Raw genomic sequence first — 18,803 nt, 5'->3', positions numbered from 1 at the left:
TAGGCATGCCCTTACTCACCACAGTGAATTTATGGCACCGTGGCAAACCCTCCGCAAGCTGCGGTAGGTTATACTGCGTCTTGGGGCAGCATGTCAAACACCGCGGCGGGGGGGGCCTGCCAGATAATTCTAAGTTGACAAGTTCGGTGTTAAGTATGTAACGAAGCATGCGGCATAGTTTAGATTTGACACTTTGCCGCACTTGGCGGTCCTGGAAACGATTAGTTTCGTGGGCCTTTGTGGACCCTTACAACTTTGTAGGTGCTGTAATATCTTCCCACTGCCTTAGAATTGTCATCACATTGTTTCTTGTTGCAGTGGCTGCCTATGGGTTTTATTGTTCTTCAATACCACCAACTAAACTCGAGAGCAGACACTACTGGCGTTTTCTTGTCGATCTTGCAGAAGTATAAATATGGGACTAGTCAGAGGTGAGTAGTCCCCATCACCATACTCTCAATAATTCACCAGATCACTAGATCATAAGACCATACAGCTGCATCATGCCTTCCATCTGGAAATTATTTGTTACTGCCAAGTCAACTTCGAAACGGGGCAGCCCGGTTTTACCAGAAACTCTGGGTAGGTGCTATTCACTATCATGCTGTCGCTGTCGACTAAATTCTGGACACCAGCTACTGCCGCAAGTGGCGTTGAACCCGGCTCATCTAATGAGACCCCCTCATCTGAAGGTCCCGTTCTACTTCAGTCCAATCCCACCACCGTGACGACGAGCGCGAGTGGTAATGGCGCGCACTCTTCCGAGGCTTCAACCGATACAAGTGGTCTCGTGCTACTTCAGTCCAATCCCACCGCCGTGACGACGAGCATGACTAGTGATAGCTCGTACTCTTCCGAGGCTTCAACCGATACAAGTGGTTCTGCGACCCCCCGGGCCGCCAGTACCAATCCAACCCCGCAAACTACTTCCACATGTATGTGCACGATGCTTTGATTTGCAGTTCAACATTGACACCACACAGCACCACCCGGCTTGAACGCTCCGGATAACTCACAGGGTGAAGACATAGATTGCGTCTTATTCGATTCAAACGCCTACATTGGGTCACCCACAATCAATTTTGACTCTGAAGATGCGACTGGAGCAAGTGAGCGATATTCCTAGACCATGCTGATGTCGTATGCTGATTAGTCCTCTAGCAAACTTGACTCCCGACGACACGTTCCAACCACAGCGACCACCGTCTGCAGTGGCTTACCCGCAAATGACCCAGGCAAGGAGGCGTGAGCGTGTCACCCATTTCGGCCCTGGCACGGTAGTAGGTTCCCCCACTATCAACATCCGATCTAAGCGTGTTTCTGGTGCCAGTAAGTACATTTGTTGATGTGATTCGATCTCTGTATTGACTGGATTGTTCAGTGGATACAGTCGTTCCTAGTCGCAAACAAAACTACTGAACGCCTGAAGATGACATCGTGGAGAGTGTTGTGGTTATTATAGATTATTAGCGACCGCCGTGTTGATAGTTTTGCACGTAAACTTGTATAATCGATTACGGGTCTGTCTTGAACTTGGTAGTTTTCAGAATGTGACATAGCTTATTTAATACGAATGTGGGGTCCTTCAAACTTGGCAGCTGGATGAGGCGAGTAAAGGTAATTCATAACAATTGATGATAAATTATGATTTGTCTCGACTCTCGTAGATCTATGGCACCTCAAAGACGGAGGGTAAATTTACTCAAGAAGTCACAAGGCACAGGTAATCGCTTGCCTAAAGATAGAGATTGTTCAATTGATAGGCATCAAGAACAGTGATGGAACTCACCGCCATGTCGTGTAAAATCCGTTGAGCAGAACCACTCACGTATAACCACGATAGCGTTAAGACCGCCGTGCATTTCAAAATGTTCTTAACAGCCTTGATTCGCCTTGCCCACACCCATTTCTCGGCGCCGATTGCCACGTAATGATCCCAATTCGGTTTTCGGAGCAACCACCACCAAACTGTCACAGGCCAAGGAAACGGATAAAATACCTTGTCTGTACCGTTCGTACGTGCCCAAGAGTAGCAGTGTACGTGCACCGAGCGGGAGAGCCGTTCCTGGACCTTGGCATTGTACATATCCGTGGGTGTAGCTTTGATCGTGAAAGATGAGGCAGAACCGGTAAGGACCGGCTCTATGAGTTGAAGGATGTATGCAACCTTGTGACAAACGTGAGCAAAAAGATACAACAATCAAGCTGTACTTACTTGTACTTCTGCAATGAACAACGCCGATACTCGTGTTCCAGTATTTGGTCCTGTGATTGTTGTCTCAGGCGACAGGTGATGATGACACGCTCTCCTCTGAACTCACCGTTTATCAAGTAGAAGTTTGGTGTGTCTGGAATTGTAGTCCCGATGTATGCGGTAGGGCCACCATGCGCATCATAATAGCCTTGGACAGTGGCTCCATTCAAGCCTCGAACGTGCATCGGGTACCGCTCCTATTCGCACAGTTGGCATCCTCTGGAATATTAGATCGTGTATAGCAACTCACGCCGATGAATCCTGTCGCGTATACGATGACATCAAATGGCAACATTTCACCTAAACTGGTGTGAGGAAAGTGACGATGTATTGACGAGCCATACACACCAGTCTTTGTGATGATGCCATTCTCCACTATTTCGGCGATTCCGTCGAAGTTCAGCGTCACGTTAGGGCGATGGAGGCTCTCCAGGAAACCACTGTCGGTGACTGCATGAAATGAGCAAGAGTATAGCGATAGTTTGACTACCACCGACGAACCGATTCGCTTGCAACCTGGAGCTGCGGAACATGTGAGCAAAACGAAAATTCCTTGATCAGATACGTACGATGATCAGGTATCAAACGAGCATGGTATCTACCCGGTGTGTTATCGAGGATGTATTTCGTCATCACCTGAGTGGAAACGTTAGACCGAATACCCAATCTCGGGACCCCTGCTCACGTCACGTTGTTTCTGGAGAGCTTTATCACTCATAGGTAAGTGAACGGGAGCAACGTGCTACAACAAAAGTCAGCAAGCTAAAACACTGCAACGCAGCTGGCCCGACCCGGAACATGATCCAAGCTCGGTGTAGTTGCATCGCCAGAGGAATATTAGCGAATATCCATTTCTCAGTGTCCGAGTACGGAATATGTGGCTTGGATATTCTGTTCAGTCGTTGAATCATCGAACACAGCACAAAGAACCTTACTCGAGTTAGGAACCAGGTTGGGGTGCGAATGAAGTTTACCACTTGAACAGACGGGTCTTCAGATACAGATGGTACAAATTGTGCTCTTGTCGTTTATCTGAATCATCATTTAACGAATGCCCCGAAGACGTGTAACTCACCCAGAAGACGCATTTCCAATCACCGCAACACGCTTATTCTGCAGATTTATTGAGTCTGGCCATTGGGCGGAGTGAAACGAAGCCCCTTGAAACTTCCGAACTCCAGGAATCTCGTACGGAATCTTTGGGACCTCCAAAATACCAAGGGCAGATATTACAACGTGGGCCACACTCGTCGTCCTCTTGCCTGAAAAGACATCTTCCGCGATGAGGGTATAATGTTGTTTGGCATCGTCCCACTCGGCAGATAACACTTTCGTATTGAATGCGATATGTCCGTATAGATTATATTTCTTTGAGAGCTTAATCCAGTAAGCTTGAATCTCCGGTTGAAGGCTATGCGACTTGTTCCAGTATGGATATAGGTCTGATGATAAGCTGTACCAATGAATCTCGAGATCTGATGAGCATCCCTAGAAGAGGTTTGAGGTGAGCGATATGTTGCAGTTTCAGTTGTTGATCATACAGGATATGTGTTGGCCTTTGCAAAAAATTGTCAGGAGAACATTAATATTCTGTGCATGACAACAACATACCCTCCACACTCCACCGACTTCAGACCCTGTCTCATATATCTATCGACAGACTCAGCGAGCATCCCGCTCGGCGGAAAGATGTACCCACTGTGAAATTGTCGAATCCGAGTTTGGTTTTGATAGCAATTGCCTGGGACAAGCCGCTAAGACTGCGAGCGGATAATTAGTCGATATACAATCAAATCAAAAGTAATACTTACCCAGCGCCAATGATGGCGACTCTTCGCTGGATCTCACTCATGTAGGCAAAACGATTATTCTCAAGACTCTGAATCTTCCTTTAATACTCTCTCACCTGGTACGTTATGCTTTAGCGAACGAGGTCATATGGTCTGTTGGCAGGCCTTATCGCATGAAACCCAGGAAGTTCCTTATCCTAACTATGCATGAGATATCTCGTACTGCAATCGTACTGACTAGACTGTCAAGCTTTCAAGCTCGGCGACGCCTAGCTGAGTTTTAAACTTCGCTCGATGTTTGACCTGGCCGCCGCCGCCATTATTCATGCTCCGTTCGTTCTGCCATGCTTCCCGCCCAGCATCTTTCCCACCCGTCCGCTTTATTTCGTGCCCGCCTTCTTCCTTTCACCCTTATACTTGCCCTTCTCTTGCTGCCCCCACATGGTAATACCGAGCCAAAATGATGTTCATACTCCGCTTGGTAATGCCGATCGGCCTGCAGTATCGCATGATCGTAATGAAGAACAAATGAAGACATGGTATTGATATAGCCTCTAGTTCCTGGCAGATATGATGGATCTCAATCCATCGGCCGTGGCGCGTGGCATCGGCATGGTAGTTCAGGAAGCTACCCACTCCCCGAGTAGCCTAGGGTGTGTAGGCCCGGGGGTCGAGATACCGCTCGACTATTTGCTATCCATGGGGCGCTCACCAGTGATCGTGGCCACGTTACAAGTGAGAGTTTTAGCTGTACCCAACGATGCCATGCTTATCGATTCTTACCGGACATTAAGTCGACTCGGATCATATCGTCTGCTACTGTGAGTACATGCCTGTTGCGTTGTGCGTAAAACTGACATTTTGAACTTACAGTCAAGGCTTCCCATGATCCGACCCCTGTATCGTTCGATGAGTCTTCAAGGCCGTCACGCGACAATGTTCAGGAGGTAAATTCCCATCGGGGCTCTTGGTCGGTTTGTCGTTCTGTGAAGTCTTTGAGAGAGTCTCAAACATCACAGAACGGCAAAACTTCAAAATTAATGTGTACGTCCCAACTAAAAAAATCGGAAGGATCGTCGTGATGCTAACACCCGCTACATTTGTGCATACCTTGGCAGTGGGTATTGACCTACACGTAATGGTTGATGACCTCTTCGTTTGGGTCGAGGAAGCGGTGCGTTACATTGGGAAGGGAATGAATCATTGATGCATCAAACAGATACCGGAAGGGATCTTCCACCTGCCGTTAAGCTACGGTTTGATCCATGATGTACTGTGAAAGACTGAAAGTCACAGGGGGTTTTGCCGTGTTGTTAGCGTCAGAGTATCGGTGGAATGTTGGCAAGGTGATGCGCATAGATGCGCATTAACCATACCTACATACATAGTTATATATGTATGTTTTAAAGTAGCTCTTTGTGTGATGGCATGGATACCGACTCCGGAGAGTTTCCGGTCCCAGGGCTGTAAGGTTGGACTAGCTAACGCTAGTCATGGTCACGTAATGAAAACAAGAAGTTTACGAGCAAGTTACAGCATGTTACGCCCACTGAGGGTTTCGCTGCCGCAGCTGGTCTTGCGTTGCCCCAACGTTGCTCACCGTCCTTCGTCCATATAATATATTGTCATATCTTCTTCAAACATTGGTCAGTATATTGACCGGACTGCTATATCCGTGCAATCTAATTTCGAGTCGTCGTCGTCTTATTCACGACGGCCATTGCCATCTCCACAGCATAGCGCTCAAGAATACTCCGCTCAACCTCAACTTTAGAGCTACCCTCTTTCTCCGTTCACTCCGTTCACTCACCATCCTGGCGTTTCCTGTACTCCCAGCCACAACAACTGACGAGCACCCCTGGTGGCTGCTCTAGATGTCGAACGAGCAGCAAACAAAGATAGTTCGAATCACTGGTGAGTAATATCATGATCATCTGTACCGCCATGTCTGCTAATCTGCGCACGCACAGTTCTTGCCGCCAACTCACTCGTGAAGCGAGAAGTTTTCAGTCTCCCAGACCCATTCGCTGTCGTCTCCGTCGACGCCGATCAAACATACACAACAAGCCCTGTCAAAAAGTGTCTCAGCCCAACGTGGAACCAGCACTTTGATATGTGAGTCCTTTTGACTTGTCTCGCTGCCGTTGGTGCTAAACGGGTTGCTTAGTACCGTTCGACCATCTTCCAATATCATAATCCAGATATTCGACCAAAAGAGATTCAGAAAGCGAGATCAGGGTTTCCTAGGGCTTGTCGAGCTTACAGGCCAAGAGGCGATAGACCACACAGCTAACAGTTACAGTACCTACAATCCCCATCTTTCAAGACTTCAGGCTGACACGACTTGCTTCTGCAGGGCTTATAACCCACGACCTTCGCCAATCATCTACTGGAACATCAGTTTACGGGAAGATGCTGTTTTCTTTCTCGCTTCCGCCATCCACGAGTGCTCCGTCGGATGCCGGGCAGAGCAATCCATCACCTAGCCTATCACCAAACCAGTCTCTGCGTTCCCGTCAGAGCACACCCATACTTCGCCCCGAGTCCTCGACAAGGGTACCCGCTCTTCCCCGCGTCCCTTCTCTCGGTCCCCTTCTTAACCGTCGAGGCTCAACTTCCAACGCAGAGTCCCGAACCTCGTCAGATAGTGCATCGACACGAGCTAGACCTCCTATAGGTATTGCACGTGAGCTGTCTCTTGCGGAACGGTCCACCAGCAGTACTGCGGACGACGAAGACGAAACACCCCTTCCTCGAGGATGGGAGCGTCGTCTTGACGAACAAAGCGGTCGAGTCTATTACGTTGACCACAATAGAAGGATGACCACATGGGCACAGCCCGCAGCAACACCTTCTGCGTCTTCTGTTCGCCCTCCATCAATCACCGCGCCGCAGCCACACGTTCAAAACTCTAACCGCAGCAGCGGTGGTTATGTAGACGTCCCCCTACCAGCAGGGTGGGAAGAGCGTCGGACGCCAGAAGGACGCCCTTACTTCGTTGACCATCATACACGGCTGACGACATGGATAGACCCACGTACGGTACAGGTCTCTGCCTCCGCTATTTCCGCGTCCACGAGCGCGAATGCAAATATGGGTCCTCTTCCATCAGGTTGGGAGATGCGCCTAACCTCCACCGGCCGAGTGTACTTTGTTGATCACAATACCCGCACCACGACTTGGGATGATCCAAGATTACCCTCGAATCTGGATTCCAATGCCCCTCAGTACAAGCGTGATTACAGAAGGAAGGTGATCTACTTCCGTAGTCAACCTGCAATGAACCTTAGGGAGGGTAAATGCGAGCTGAAGCTGCGGAGAAGCCGAGTCTTGGATGACAGCTTCGCTGCTGTTATGAGAATGAGTGGAAATGAACTGAGGAGGAGACTCGTGATCAAGTTTGAAGGAGAAGATGGCTTGGATTATGGAGGTGTCTCAAGGTACGAACATCACTTGTTGAGATGACTTTGTTCTAAACCATGCTGCGACAGGGAGTGGTTCTTCCTGGTGTCACATGAGATATTCGACCCATCTTACGGCTTGTTCCAATATTCCGCACATGACAATTATACCCTTCAGATGAACTGGATGTCGGGCATCAATCCTGAGCACCTGACGTACTTCAAATTTATTGGGCGATGTCTTGGGCTTGCCATATTCCACAGGCGGTTCCTCGATGCCTACTTCGTGCCGAGTTTCTACAAGATGATTCTCGGGAAAAAGTCGACATTGGCTGATCTTGAAGGCGTCGACGCCGACCTTCACCGCAGTCTGGTCTGGATGCTGTAGGTTTCCGCCCTCGTCGCTGCTAGATCGAGTCACTTAACTGCTTGATTCAGGGAAAATGACATAACTGATGTCTTGGACGAAACGTTCACTTCTACGGAAGACCGCTTTGGCGAGATTGTGGAAGTCGAGCTGAAGCCTGGAGGAGCTAATATTCCCGTCACCGAAGATAATAAGAAGGAGTACGTCGACGCGGTTGTGGAATACCGTACTAAGACAAGAGTCCGGGAACAATCGCAAGCCTTTATGCACGGCTTCCAGGAGATCATACCTCAAGACTTGGTTGAACTCTTTGACGAGCGAGAACTGGAGCTGCTTATAGGAGGGATGTCTGAGATTGATACGTGCGTTTCTCACCATGCTCATCGTTACCACGCTAAAGATGCGTTGCAGCGATGACTGGATCCAATATACTGATTACCGCGGATACGAAAAGACGGATAAAGTCATCGAGTGGTTCTGGCAATGCATTCGTAGCTGGCCCCCAGAACGCAAGTCGCGTTTACTTCAATTTGCGACGGGTACCTCCAGGGTGCCTGTTAATGGCTTCAAGGATCTACAGGGTTCGGATGGACCCCGGAGATTCACCATCGACAAGTCTGGCGATCCATCGCAGCTCCCGAGGAGTCATACGTGTTTCAATAGGATCGAGTTGCCTCCTTACGAAGATTACGAGAGCCTCGAGAAAAAATTGACGTATGCTATCGAGTGCGTTCATTTTTGATGTGTCCGATCTCGGAGACGCATACTGATTTTTTTGGTTGTTTGCAGGGAAACGGAAGGCTTTGGTGTAGAATGAGTTGTATTTCTTGGTCCGATTTTTCCTTCTTTTTTTCGTTTATTTGGATAATCAAGATGTTGTAATTCTTTACGCTGCACAAATACTGAACCTTGCTTAATTTCCGCTTCCTCGTCAGCGCTAGACTGACTCGCAGTTCGGACGCAATCGACACACAAGTCACGCTCGAATGTATAGATGGCTGTTTGCCTAGCGGGGCCAGCGATGACTGCGTCTTTGATTTCAATTCCGTATTAATGGAATACGAGAGAAGCGCATACACCTGGACCAGTGACCTGGGCTCCAATATTATGTTCATCGACACGGATTCACGTATGTAAGGCGTTTTCTCTGGGACTCATACCTAATCTGTCCATGCCGAACGACCGTATCGCCCGCCTGTATGGCGCAATATCGCACTGCAGATGGTTTTGAAATTGCTACTGCAAACCCGGAGTTCATTGCGGTTATCTAAGCCGCGACAACGCTCCACGTTACATTTTTGTTCCCCGAGCGCTCACTTACTTCGTGTTCGGCGTGGCTTTGCTAATGTGCGTCAATTTGGACAAGGCCGTTTTCAAAGCTTTGCCAGCGATGTGAGAAGCTATGAAATTAAAGTCATTGGGATCGGGATGAATCAATAGAAAAAGTAAGTATAGGAAGAAGACATCATGGTGGCTGAACATCTCTTCCCATTCGTGCTTTCTCAACCGAGATTCCCCTTTTTTGTAATCGACAAACTGGCCTGCATCGCCGAGATTGATACGAGATGGGTCCAGTATGAAAGACTTGGGAAATGACGACTTGATAATTGCTCGAGCACGTCATATGAACCCGGAACGCGGGAAACCCACATCGGGCTGTCGATCCATGGATTTCACAATGCAACGTAGCAGGTCGCGGCATTACCAAGATTTCCAGCAATGAACAAATGATCTTCAACAGTATGCTCATATATATACAAATGTGATGAATGGAGGCGTCTCAAAAGAGCGTCGGTAGTGACTACGATCCGTGAGGGACAATATGACACCTGTGGATGATTGTTAGATTCGTGCCGGGAAACGACCAGATATATCGAACCCTAGCATGCCACGCCCACCCCACCCCTTGCGCGGGATGAGTTTTAATGTTATGGTTTCCGCAGACCTTGATATGATGACCTGAAGCTCTCGCTGGAGAATGTCAGCAGATAGGAGGTACGCGAAAGTAACCCAGACCAACATTTTCGCTGACGGATACTAGATCGGCGAGCGGCTGCAACGAATTTGCTGTGAACGAGGACTGTGCGAGGGATCCAAACTTCAATATCAGATCTTCTCGTCGAAGTCCCTGCAAGTGAAACTCTGTCGGCATCGTCCTTGATGTGAGCATTATACCAACTCACCGCTTCTGCTGCGGGGCTACCCGGGGCCACGCCATCCACTCTTGCAAAGGCAACTAGCGACTCCGCAGTATCCGTAACTCCCGTGTGCTGCGCGACCTCCTCAGATGCGACGGGTGATGACGCAGCTGCCGATGGATCATATACCGCCTGGAGAGCTGCCTCAATCTCATTCATGACAGCTTTCAAGTCATTTCGCAGTTCGTTTATGCGTCTGCGGGCGTGCCGTATGGCATATAAGTCGAGATCTGCCCGAGGAAACCCTTCCCGATCAACCAGGGATGTGGTCATATCTATGTTATTGGTTTTAAGAATAGAAAACTGCGCGTCGAGTTCTGCCTCGATGTTCTCCTTTTGAGACATGAGAGCACGAGCATGTTCTCTTGGGTTGGTTGGGGATGGCAGCATGAATCCCATTTCTTATTTCTGGCAGATAGATGGAGATGAAGGAAGGGTGTGATTTGGTGTTCAAGTGGATTCAGGCGTGTTTACGTAACTTACGAGTTGTTCTCAACGAACTGGTTCTATGATATCCTCTGTTCTGCATTCACATTAATGAATGATGAGCGTGGATATGTATACGGTACGCTCTCAAAAGTATGTCTTCCCGATATCTCTATCCAATTACCTGGTTATCTGCCATCTGGGGCAGGATCGAAGACACGAGTGGCTTCATGCTTCCAATTGCCATCATAGCCGCACCATAGGTACTACGGTCCTATACGGCTGGAGCCACATGTCCGAGGAGTTTCATCCCTGAAGATTAGAATGGTTTCAGATAGTGTAAGGCAGACAGGGTAACGACATCATCCACTAGCCATGGTGTCACCTCGCGCGTGCCATGTTCATATCCACTTCTCTCATATTCCCAAGCTCCTGAAGCAAATCTGCGTTGATCAGTTGCTTAGCCGAGAATGGACCCACTGGATCGATAGGAGCGGTAATGGCCGTTGGGTCCATGTATGACTGCGTGTCATGGTTTAAAGTGACGAGACTCCAGTTCGTCTCGGGGCTCGAAGTGAAGAGCCAGCATGTTTCACCACAAACACATGCCTTGGTTTTCAAAGGGCATATCGGTCTTTCCAAAAAGCGGCGTGGGGCATGCGTACTACATGCTGTTTATATCCTAGTACAGATTTTCATGCAGTACCCCACAGCCAACCTCCACCCGGTGTCCCGTTGACTTCCAAGATAGCAGCATTAAGATCCGGTGCGTCGTGACATATTAAGCTCACCAAAAAGAACAGTACTCCCCGCTCCAGCTATCACAGCGCCTCTCTCGTACATTGCGCTGGATTAACTTGCGATAGCGATACTGCGGTACCTCGGTCATCGGCACGGGTAGAAGCGGATCACATCCTTCTCCTCGATGGGAGCCTGGCGTTGATATGCCTCCTTTATAGGAATGACAAAGCACAGTTTGCGTTTCTACTTGATTTCTACCGGGGGTATTCATCTTGTTCAACAAAGCATGATAAGTCTTCGATCGTGATCGTGGTCGACATCCCTACATTGCACTTCACTACCATTGACGTCCGTTGGTGATCTCAACGTCTCGATGTATTTCTGGTGGTGTCGATCATTCAGCTATTATCGCCGTGCTATGCAGAGTCCTGTCCCGGACATTAGACGTCTCGATACCTGATACCACCTTCGCTTATTCCCGCCACAACCATGAACCTTGCGGCCATCGGTTTCACACGTTCCGTCGTTTACTCCCTTTTACTTCCCGTGACAAGTGATCCGCCACACGCTGCCGGGCGTTGGTAAGAGTTATGACAAAGCTGACAACTCACATCAAGAAGGAAGACACACTTCGGAGTGGGAGTTCCGCGGTTCATTGAAGCCTAGCGCGATTGAAAAGAGCAAAAGAAATTCAATGGTGCTTCCCAATGTGACTCCATCTCCGCTGGACTCGTGGTTCAATCACCAGATCGTGGGCTTCCAAGTGCCGCATCCGTTGGATCGCGTATCCCTCAGTTGCTTCGTCTTTATCTTCGCAAGTTAAATGATTGGTACAACGTATTCTCCCAGGCACGCGCTGTCTACGTGGCGGAACATTCATGATGCTTGGCGCCGAAGACGTGCAAAACGCGCCTTTCGTTTGCAACCGCTATGTATCTATTACTACATAGTGGTAATAAATTATGTGCGCGCGTAATTCACTGGGGCAAGCCCGAACGCGAACGCCGAACGCCTAGGAACATGGTGTTCATGGATCGCCACCCGGCCCGGCTGGGCTGTCGGAGTTTATACGGACAAGGGACAACGGGGTAATGTTATGGAGTGCGGGGTGTAGGGAGCCTGCCGATTCCGGCTACGTAAATTAGTGATACCCAAAGATCGCACTGGCTGGCTGAGTGGCAGTCAGATGCGGGCGACTGAATCGAAGGCGTGTCAAGCGGCTTAGAAGTTTGGGCGAACCAAGAGTCTCATCATGGTGTTACAGGTTGGCACTGTGAAACAGTGGGTTTATGTAATATTAAATATATGAATAACTGACGCGTTGTTCTGGAGAAACAGTTTCCGACAGATGGATATATTTCACTTTTATGTACAAGTAACCTAGGATATACCCCTTGACTTCCAGGTCAACTGTATGCCCCTTGTTCAAGCAACTCTTGTTCAAATCGGCAGTCCGCGTCGGGTCGCCGAGGAACTAATCTCGTCACTTCGGCCTCGGATATTGAGGCAGAGAAAGGAATGTAACAGGATGTAACCTTGCTTTCTCGGGCTACTAGGCCCTGTATGTAGGAAAGTGACATGGACATGGCGTGATGAGTGAAAAGACCAATTGTTCGGTAATATTGTGGATAAATTCATCAATTTCCGGCCGAAAATTTATCCAATGACTTGAAATTGAACCAGCAGTTGATCAGAATATAAGTGGACTAGAGTGAACCGTGGAGTTGCCTTCAAACTCTCACCAGTGGCGGTTAGTTTGGCGCTTTGACAACGGAATCTGTGTTCTGCATTCATAGCGTTTGCTTAGCGTGGAAGCAACCCGTTCCATCACTAGTGGCATCCGAGTCATACTTAAAACCGTACCACATCCAAGTCCTGACAGCCCCTCCACTCAACCCGAACACCCATTCCTCGTGACCTCATCATGTTGTCCCAAAATTTCATGTTAGAGAAAGACCCTCTATCTCTTGAGCGAATACGTCAAATTCTCGTCCGCCTTGAAGACACCATCATTTTTGATTTGATAGAGCGAGCGCAGTTTGCTCACAACCCCCGAATCTACATCCGTGGCTCCTTCCAGGAATTGAGGGATATGGAATTTGATGGCAGTTGGCTCGAGTGGTTCTTGAAAGAGATCGAAACCTTCCATGGTTCGTACCCTGACCATAGCTAAACATAGCTACCAGTATGCTAAGTGCCATCACTTCACAGCTAGAGCTCGTAGATATACAAGGTATATTCATGCAATCAGATCTGTTTCACATTTTAACGTCATGATACAGCCCAGATGAATACCCTTTCACGTCCAATCTCCCTGTTCCAGTACTTTTACCTCTGGCTTTCCCAAAAATACTACATCAAAACTCCATCAATGCAAATCCATCGATCCTGTCTTTCTACACTCGTTCCATTGTTCCGCGGATAACAAGGCGGGCGACCCTGGCGCTAGCTGCGATCAAGCGCTCAAATGGGATCATTGGGGATGAAGAATACGAGGACGATGGTAATTATGGCAGCGCAGCCACAATAGATGTTGAAGTTCTGCAGGCGATTAGCAAACGTGTCCACTACGGTTAGTCACTTCATAATGCCAATCCTGACATCCTTCTAATCTTTCTGAATATAGGAAAGTTTGTCTCTGAATCTAAATTCCTTGCAAACCCCGCTGCCTTTATCCCCCACATCCTGACCCCTAATCCAGCCGCACTCGAGGCACTGGTTACGAAACCAGAGGTTGAGCGCAAGCTCCTTCAGCGTTTGCGCAAGAAAGCTGCAATATACGCACAAGAATTCAGCTCCGACGGTGACGCAATCGTCAACTCTCATATGAATGGCAGTGCAAAAATTGATGTTGATGGTGTGGTGGAGTTGTACGAGAGCTACATCATCCCTCTGACAAAAGAGGTCGAGGTATGCGTTTACTTTCCTTGACACCCAAGTGGAGTTCATCTTAATGCATTTTGCCAGGTCGATTATCTCCTACACAGACTGGACGGTTTATCACAGGAAGAGGTCGATGCTTTTGCTGCATAACAGATTCATTGACTTTTTAAACCCATTTACGTTGTATACCTCCCTCGCTACCTTTCAACTGGTACTACTATACATAATCACAATAGTCAACTTTTGGTCGCTTTCTATCGGTTATGCTTATCTATGTTGTTGTCGCTTTCTATCGACATTCGTTGATTTATCTTTCGATATTCCACTACCGATGGGACATTTGGATTCGAGTATTTGATAAATCTTCGCTGGCAAAACTGAGATTGGGATTGCTTTGGGAGGAGATCGTGCATGCCACTGCAAAGTACAGCACTTGTAGTACTTACAGTTACATGTCGTGCCACTCTTCTGTGATGGGCGTAGCATATGATTGCTGTTGGGCTGTCTCGAGATCTCCGCTCAAACTTGGCTGAAGCGCTTGATTCCAGATATCCGCTCAAATTCCAAACTGCCGATCCCTGCTTTTGTTCGCCCGATGCGTACAGCTGTACGATTCACAGCATCAACTCATTGGGTGGGACACTGCATATAATCTCCACAAAGATTAGCCGTTTTGTTATCCGTTGTCAAGTTTTGCTATTTTGATAAAGCACTAGACCAACAATCGGACAAGGGTCGGCTGAGATCCGCACGGATGTGGCCTTAGCATAGGAAAATCGTCTGATATCAATACGAGGCCATAAATCGGAGGTGGATGGGTTAATCCAAGTTTGATATCAATCAAGTTAAACTGTCCTGAGCCGCTATGGTGGTTCTGGGTCGATAAAAGCTGCAATTCAAGCAACCATTAAATCGCAACCTTTATCGGCTCTCGATGAGTATAGAGGACAAAGGCAGACAGATTGGCGTCACTGGAGCAGAGCGCGCATCGTATCGACGCTCGGGACCCAGGACGACCGCATCTGCCAGCAGTTGTTCCACCAATAATACCACAGATAGCAAAGGAAGCATAGAAGCATTGCATGACTCCTTTGAATAAAAAAAACAGCGAGACCTGCGTCAAAGCCATGGTCGTTTGACGATGAGTTGTCCAGAGGAAGCTTATGTCAGCTCATATCGCTGGTGGTAGTACCCTAAAATGGTAAGATACTTGGTTTATAATTATAATTATTTTATTTATGGAATTAACAAGTATACATTACATATTTCCAATTTCCCACAGTGCCTGTGCCTTCTCCGTTCTGGGCGGGTGTGTTCTGCGGCCTGCCAGGGCCTGCCTGTATTACTTAGGTCTGTTTGCTCCTATGGCAAGTTTGCGTTATATCTGTGGGGGGGGGACCGAAGGGTTGGTCTTTTTGACCTGTTTAATCGACCCGCTAAATTATATTATGTACGGATACTGCCGCTGCGGCAATTTGGTACCCTGGGAGTGCTACTTGCGGCAAAAACCCGCTTTGACCATGACTTGGATCAAGCTTAATCTGCTCTTTCACGGTCGCTGTGTTTATCGTCTGTAACCGCTGCTCTCTATATTATATTCGTGTTTTTATTAACGTACTACGGTACCCCCCTTCCATCACCTTCAATTGCTTGGCTGAACTTTATACTTATGTTATTCTAGTGGTATATGATTTCGTCGTCCTGCATTATGTGTCGGCTCTCAATACTGATCTCACGGGGTTCTTCACGGAGCCAATTTCGCTTATGCTTCTATCTCCTAGTTAGTTCGAGTCTCAAAACCTTTGAGGGGGGGCCTCGTGCCAGATTACGGTCTATTTCAAAGAGGGGGTTCATAGGGATAACAGTGTATTTCCAAAGAGTGTAGATGAATCCAAAAGTGCGGGGACGCAAGCCCAACGTGATGTTCCCGATTGTGAAAAAAGGGAATGCAAAAAATAGATCCACAGTATGAACGATAACATATCAACAGCGAGAACGTGAAAATGGTCCAGAGGAAGTGACCAAACACTAGGTAGTACAAGATGGAATCTGATAGAACGAACTCGTAAATAAGAATAAATTGACGAGATTACAAGCCAAGATCTAGGGGACGGAGTGAGTCACGAGAGCGTAATTCACAAACAGGTGGCGTACCTTCCAACAGACGCTTCGCTTCCTCGGGGCCAATGTTCCTGGTTGCACGCCTAGCCAAGAGTTTCTCCGTTCGGTACTTCTCGTACAAAACTTCCCGAGTATGTACCTTGAGAACCTGGGGAGCGTTTCCGTACATCATCAGTGCATACAGTACGTCAGCAAATTATTCACCTTGAGATGAGTCAATAGAATCGCTGTTCGGAGGGCAGCGAAGTCGCAGTGATCAGGGTTCAGTACGTCAACGGTCCCCCATCTGAACTTCCTAGTAAACACGCCCCTGAGATCCTCCGGGGGACCTCGAAAAAATACGGATTTGCGGACGGTAGGACTATCAGGGGAGATGGGTGTTTCTGCCCCAGGGGAAGCGGGCCCTGTCGTGTCTTCCCGAGCGGAGAAATTAGATTCAGGGGAAGCTGGCTGCGGCCGTCTAACCCGCGGTGCAGTTGCCTGTTCTGGAGCGATAAGCGCAAAGGGGAGTAACGTTGAGAGATCTGTTTTGGAGACAACATGAGCTGAGAAACGAATATTCGCTACACTATCTTCTTCGGCGCCATCGGGATAGTAAGGCTCTCTTTCGTCTTGAGCTACGGCAGATAGGTCACGACGAGAACGGGACCGAGAGCGGGAAAGCCGCGTCCCTTTCAGTGTGATGACTGGACGCGACGGGCGTTCCTTGTTTTCATTATCATTTGCAACGTAAGAGCCCCCATTTTGGTGGACGTTGCCGTTCTCACGGTGACCGTTTACTTCTTGTGGCATTGTTGTGGCATTATCGTCTGAGGGCGATATCGGTATGGGGGAGTCCGTTTTCGGCTTGGGTGTGGAGAACACCCCGAAGTCTAGCCCAGCTGATTCTAGGTCCCTGTGAACGGCAGCTTTCACCAAGGACAACGTGTCATCCGTAAGTGAGTCCGCATGTGCAATAACAGGAAGCACGTTCACCCGTGCCGAAAGACGACGGATCACGCGAAGCTCAGCGGGGGACATTGCGAAGTCTCTGGAATATTCCTGATGGTAGTTGGCTTCTTGGGTATCTCCGACGGTGGTACGTGAAACCGTGGTATCTGACCGGGCTCTTCCCGACATAGGCGACTGGGTGCAAGGTGACGATGGCGACAATATAGTCGAGGGGTCAACCATGAAGATACACCTAAGTAAGTCCAAAATGTTGAATCAATAATTGTTAACATGACAAAATTCCTACAAGTGAACATGTTGATCCCCTTTGCTTTGACGGACAACTTTAGACTCCTATATATATACATTCAGTCACTCGTTTTGCAAAAAAACAAATTCGCGTGTAATACCTCATTCATAGTATCTGCATATTGAGCGTCAAGATACTTGATCATCCCACTGACCTGACGTTCAACCCTCAACTCGTGCCCGTCGCCGAATTCAAGTCCAGGGGTATCAATAACGGTCAGAAGCACTCGGTCATACCGTGACTCGCATATTTCAACACACGCTGTGTTAATTTTCTGAGTGTGCTTCAGAGAACCATTTAAAAACCGGTCCAAGCCCACACGCTGGTCTTCTGTCGCATTTGGCGATATGTCGGCAGTTTCGAGAAGCAGACGCAAAAACGAAGTTTTTCCTGTGCCTTTTGCTCCTACAACCTGATCGATGCGTCGTATTTCAGCCAGTTTGTGGATATTGATTTAATAACATACCATAAGGTTGAACGCAGGTGAAGCACGGTTTTTACGGTGGGCTCGCCGTGGTGACGAGACAGGCACGGTGGAAGATCTCCAATTACCGAACGCAGACGGGGGGTGAGACATATACATAGACGAAATCTTGCTGCCATTTTCCACCGGTTGTCCTGCAATTAACCGAAATGGTTTGTGGAACGGAATGGGGGCACGATCGGAGCAGGATACAGAGCTTTTGGTCGCACCTTGCTGTGGATAACGTTCTGACTCCGGAAGGGGACTTTCGCGTATCACAGTAACATCTACCAAGTTTTCCGGCCAAGGTATGCCTTGAGAATGCAGCTCAGGCAAAGAGGGAGAGGTTTTCAGTGGTGACACCGTGGAATCTGAAGTTTGGGGCCTTCTGCGAAAAGAAAACATGATAAGATCCAAGAAATAGAAGAATAGTGAGAGTGCGACAGTGTGGGACGGGTATGAACACTGGTAGAACAAAGAACGTGTGGGATATAGGAATGTCAATTTACAGCCAAAGAGAAAGGTTTACAGGCAACAGGGCTGCCGCTTCAGCGGTAATTTTGGTGTCAAGGAAAAGTCAAATCCATATTTCGACAAGAATCACAAGCCCATGGCAACCCATGACAACCAACTGATTCCCACCACTGAGTGAGTGACCCCCATGGGTAACACGACGAGTTCCAATGTTCAAAACAAACTTGAGCTTGATTGATTCCCCAACATACATACAATGGTCGACGATAGCTATATCGAAGAGAAAACATTGGCGCCCGAAACGAGAATAGCAAAGGAGAAAAAATACAGTACAATCGTGGTCCATGCACAAAACAAGACAAGAACACTTGGAGATAACCCAAAAAACATAACGTTCAACGACAGTTTCCAAGCTTTCCAAGGGACAGTGCATGAGCGAGTTGTT

At 48.2% G+C, this 18,803-nt stretch overlaps 7 protein-coding genes across 7 annotated transcripts; 3 read left to right on the top strand and 4 right to left on the bottom strand.

The window, feature by feature from the left end:
- Positions 1–503: 503 nt before the first annotated feature.
- DEU56DRAFT_902894 (uncharacterized protein) lies at positions 504–1,766 on the top strand (the record flags this gene model as incomplete). Its single annotated transcript, XM_041356613.1, has 5 exons — positions 504–582; positions 636–935; positions 984–1,109; positions 1,162–1,329; positions 1,382–1,766. 5 exons carry the CDS (start codon positions 504–506, stop codon positions 1,417–1,419), a joined length of 711 nt encoding a protein of 236 aa, XP_041205903.1. The 3' UTR covers positions 1,420–1,766.
- Positions 1,351–4,287, bottom strand: DEU56DRAFT_890681 (uncharacterized protein). Its single transcript, XM_041356286.1, has 15 exons — positions 4,066–4,287; positions 3,954–4,014; positions 3,866–3,904; positions 3,796–3,810; positions 3,330–3,742; positions 3,190–3,274; positions 3,046–3,135; positions 2,940–2,996; positions 2,824–2,890; positions 2,603–2,776; positions 2,505–2,554; positions 2,322–2,451; positions 2,216–2,265; positions 1,790–2,167; positions 1,351–1,735 (listed from the first exon to the last, which is right to left on the bottom strand). Exons 1-15 carry the CDS (start codon positions 4,104–4,106, stop codon positions 1,703–1,705), a joined length of 1,683 nt encoding a protein of 560 aa, XP_041205902.1. The 5' UTR covers positions 4,107–4,287; the 3' UTR covers positions 1,351–1,702.
- Positions 4,288–5,576: 1,289 nt separating this feature from the next.
- Positions 5,577–8,745, top strand: DEU56DRAFT_495212 (uncharacterized protein). Its single transcript, XM_041346496.1, has 8 exons — positions 5,577–5,958; positions 6,015–6,159; positions 6,212–6,345; positions 6,401–7,484; positions 7,536–7,829; positions 7,884–8,174; positions 8,224–8,538; positions 8,602–8,745. The coding sequence occupies exons 1-8, from the start codon at positions 5,919–5,921 to the stop codon at positions 8,627–8,629; spliced, it is 2,331 nt and encodes a 776-aa protein (XP_041205901.1). The 5' UTR covers positions 5,577–5,918; the 3' UTR covers positions 8,630–8,745.
- A 459-nt stretch (positions 8,746–9,204) lies between these two features.
- On the bottom strand, positions 9,205–9,712 carry DEU56DRAFT_817231 (uncharacterized protein). The gene has a single exon (XM_041353906.1). It carries the CDS (start codon positions 9,560–9,562, stop codon positions 9,278–9,280), a length of 285 nt encoding a protein of 94 aa, XP_041205900.1. The 5' UTR covers positions 9,563–9,712; the 3' UTR covers positions 9,205–9,277.
- DEU56DRAFT_817230 (uncharacterized protein) lies at positions 9,205–10,467 on the bottom strand. The gene is made up of 4 exons (XM_041353905.1): positions 9,996–10,467; positions 9,833–9,940; positions 9,692–9,783; positions 9,205–9,641 (listed from the first exon to the last, which is right to left on the bottom strand). Exons 1-4 carry the CDS (start codon positions 10,407–10,409, stop codon positions 9,614–9,616), a joined length of 642 nt encoding a protein of 213 aa, XP_041205899.1. The 5' UTR covers positions 10,410–10,467; the 3' UTR covers positions 9,205–9,613.
- A 2,491-nt stretch (positions 10,468–12,958) lies between these two features.
- Positions 12,959–14,378, top strand: DEU56DRAFT_495117 (chorismate mutase). The gene is made up of 5 exons (XM_041346495.1): positions 12,959–13,327; positions 13,389–13,410; positions 13,460–13,749; positions 13,804–14,087; positions 14,145–14,378. The coding sequence occupies exons 1-5, from the start codon at positions 13,102–13,104 to the stop codon at positions 14,208–14,210; spliced, it is 888 nt and encodes a 295-aa protein (XP_041205898.1). The 5' UTR covers positions 12,959–13,101; the 3' UTR covers positions 14,211–14,378.
- Positions 14,379–16,149: 1,771 nt separating this feature from the next.
- On the bottom strand, positions 16,150–18,289 carry DEU56DRAFT_915178 (Septin-domain-containing protein; the record flags this gene model as incomplete). Its single annotated transcript, XM_041357711.1, has 6 exons — positions 16,150–16,163; positions 16,215–16,329; positions 16,386–17,364; positions 17,419–17,465; positions 17,522–17,833; positions 17,888–18,289. The coding sequence occupies 6 exons, from the start codon at positions 18,287–18,289 to the stop codon at positions 16,150–16,152; spliced, it is 1,869 nt and encodes a 622-aa protein (XP_041205897.1).
- Between the last annotated feature and the right edge of the window lie 514 nt (positions 18,290–18,803).

This window comes from Suillus clintonianus, assembly GCF_016758775.1.
Source record: "Suillus clintonianus strain FC179 chromosome Unknown DEU56scaffold_64, whole genome shotgun sequence".
Taxonomy (NCBI): Eukaryota; Fungi; Basidiomycota; class Agaricomycetes; order Boletales; family Suillaceae; genus Suillus; species Suillus clintonianus.
The sequence above is the reverse complement of the archived record's forward strand: the minus strand, read 5'-3'. Positions and strand labels throughout refer to the sequence as shown.

Coding starts and splice junctions, on each gene's coding strand:
- DEU56DRAFT_890681 (XM_041356286.1), bottom strand. CDS start 4,106: ATGAGTGAGATCCAGCGAAGAGTCGCCATCATTGGCGCTGG. Junction 2,997..3,045: donor GAGCTTGGATCATGTTCCGG/GTCGGGCCAGCT, acceptor CTTTTGTTGTAG/CACGTTGCTCCCGTTCACTT. Junction 2,891..2,939: donor CTCTCCAGAAACAACGTGAC/GTGAGCAGGGGT, acceptor GTTTCCACTCAG/GTGATGACGAAATACATCCT.
- DEU56DRAFT_495212 (XM_041346496.1), top strand. CDS start 5,919: ATGTCGAACGAGCAGCAAACAAAGATAGTTCGAATCACTG. Junction 5,959..6,014: donor AAAGATAGTTCGAATCACTG/GTGAGTAATATC, acceptor GCGCACGCACAG/TTCTTGCCGCCAACTCACTC. Junction 6,160..6,211: donor TGGAACCAGCACTTTGATAT/GTGAGTCCTTTT, acceptor CGGGTTGCTTAG/TACCGTTCGACCATCTTCCA.
- DEU56DRAFT_817231 (XM_041353906.1), bottom strand. CDS start 9,562: ATGAGCATACTGTTGAAGATCATTTGTTCATTGCTGGAAATCTTGGTA.
- DEU56DRAFT_817230 (XM_041353905.1), bottom strand. CDS start 10,409: ATGGGATTCATGCTGCCATCCCCAACCAACCCAAGAGAACATGCTCGT. Junction 9,784..9,832: donor TAGTATCCGTCAGCGAAAAT/GTTGGTCTGGGT, acceptor GACATTCTCCAG/CGAGAGCTTCAGGTCATCAT. Junction 9,642..9,691: donor GGTGGGCGTGGCATGCTAGG/GTTCGATATATC, acceptor AATCATCCACAG/GTGTCATATTGTCCCTCACG.
- DEU56DRAFT_495117 (XM_041346495.1), top strand. CDS start 13,102: ATGTTGTCCCAAAATTTCATGTTAGAGAAAGACCCTCTATCTCTTGAG. Junction 13,328..13,388: donor AGAGATCGAAACCTTCCATG/GTTCGTACCCTG, acceptor ATCACTTCACAG/CTAGAGCTCGTAGATATACA. Junction 13,411..13,459: donor AGAGCTCGTAGATATACAAG/GTATATTCATGC, acceptor GTCATGATACAG/CCCAGATGAATACCCTTTCA.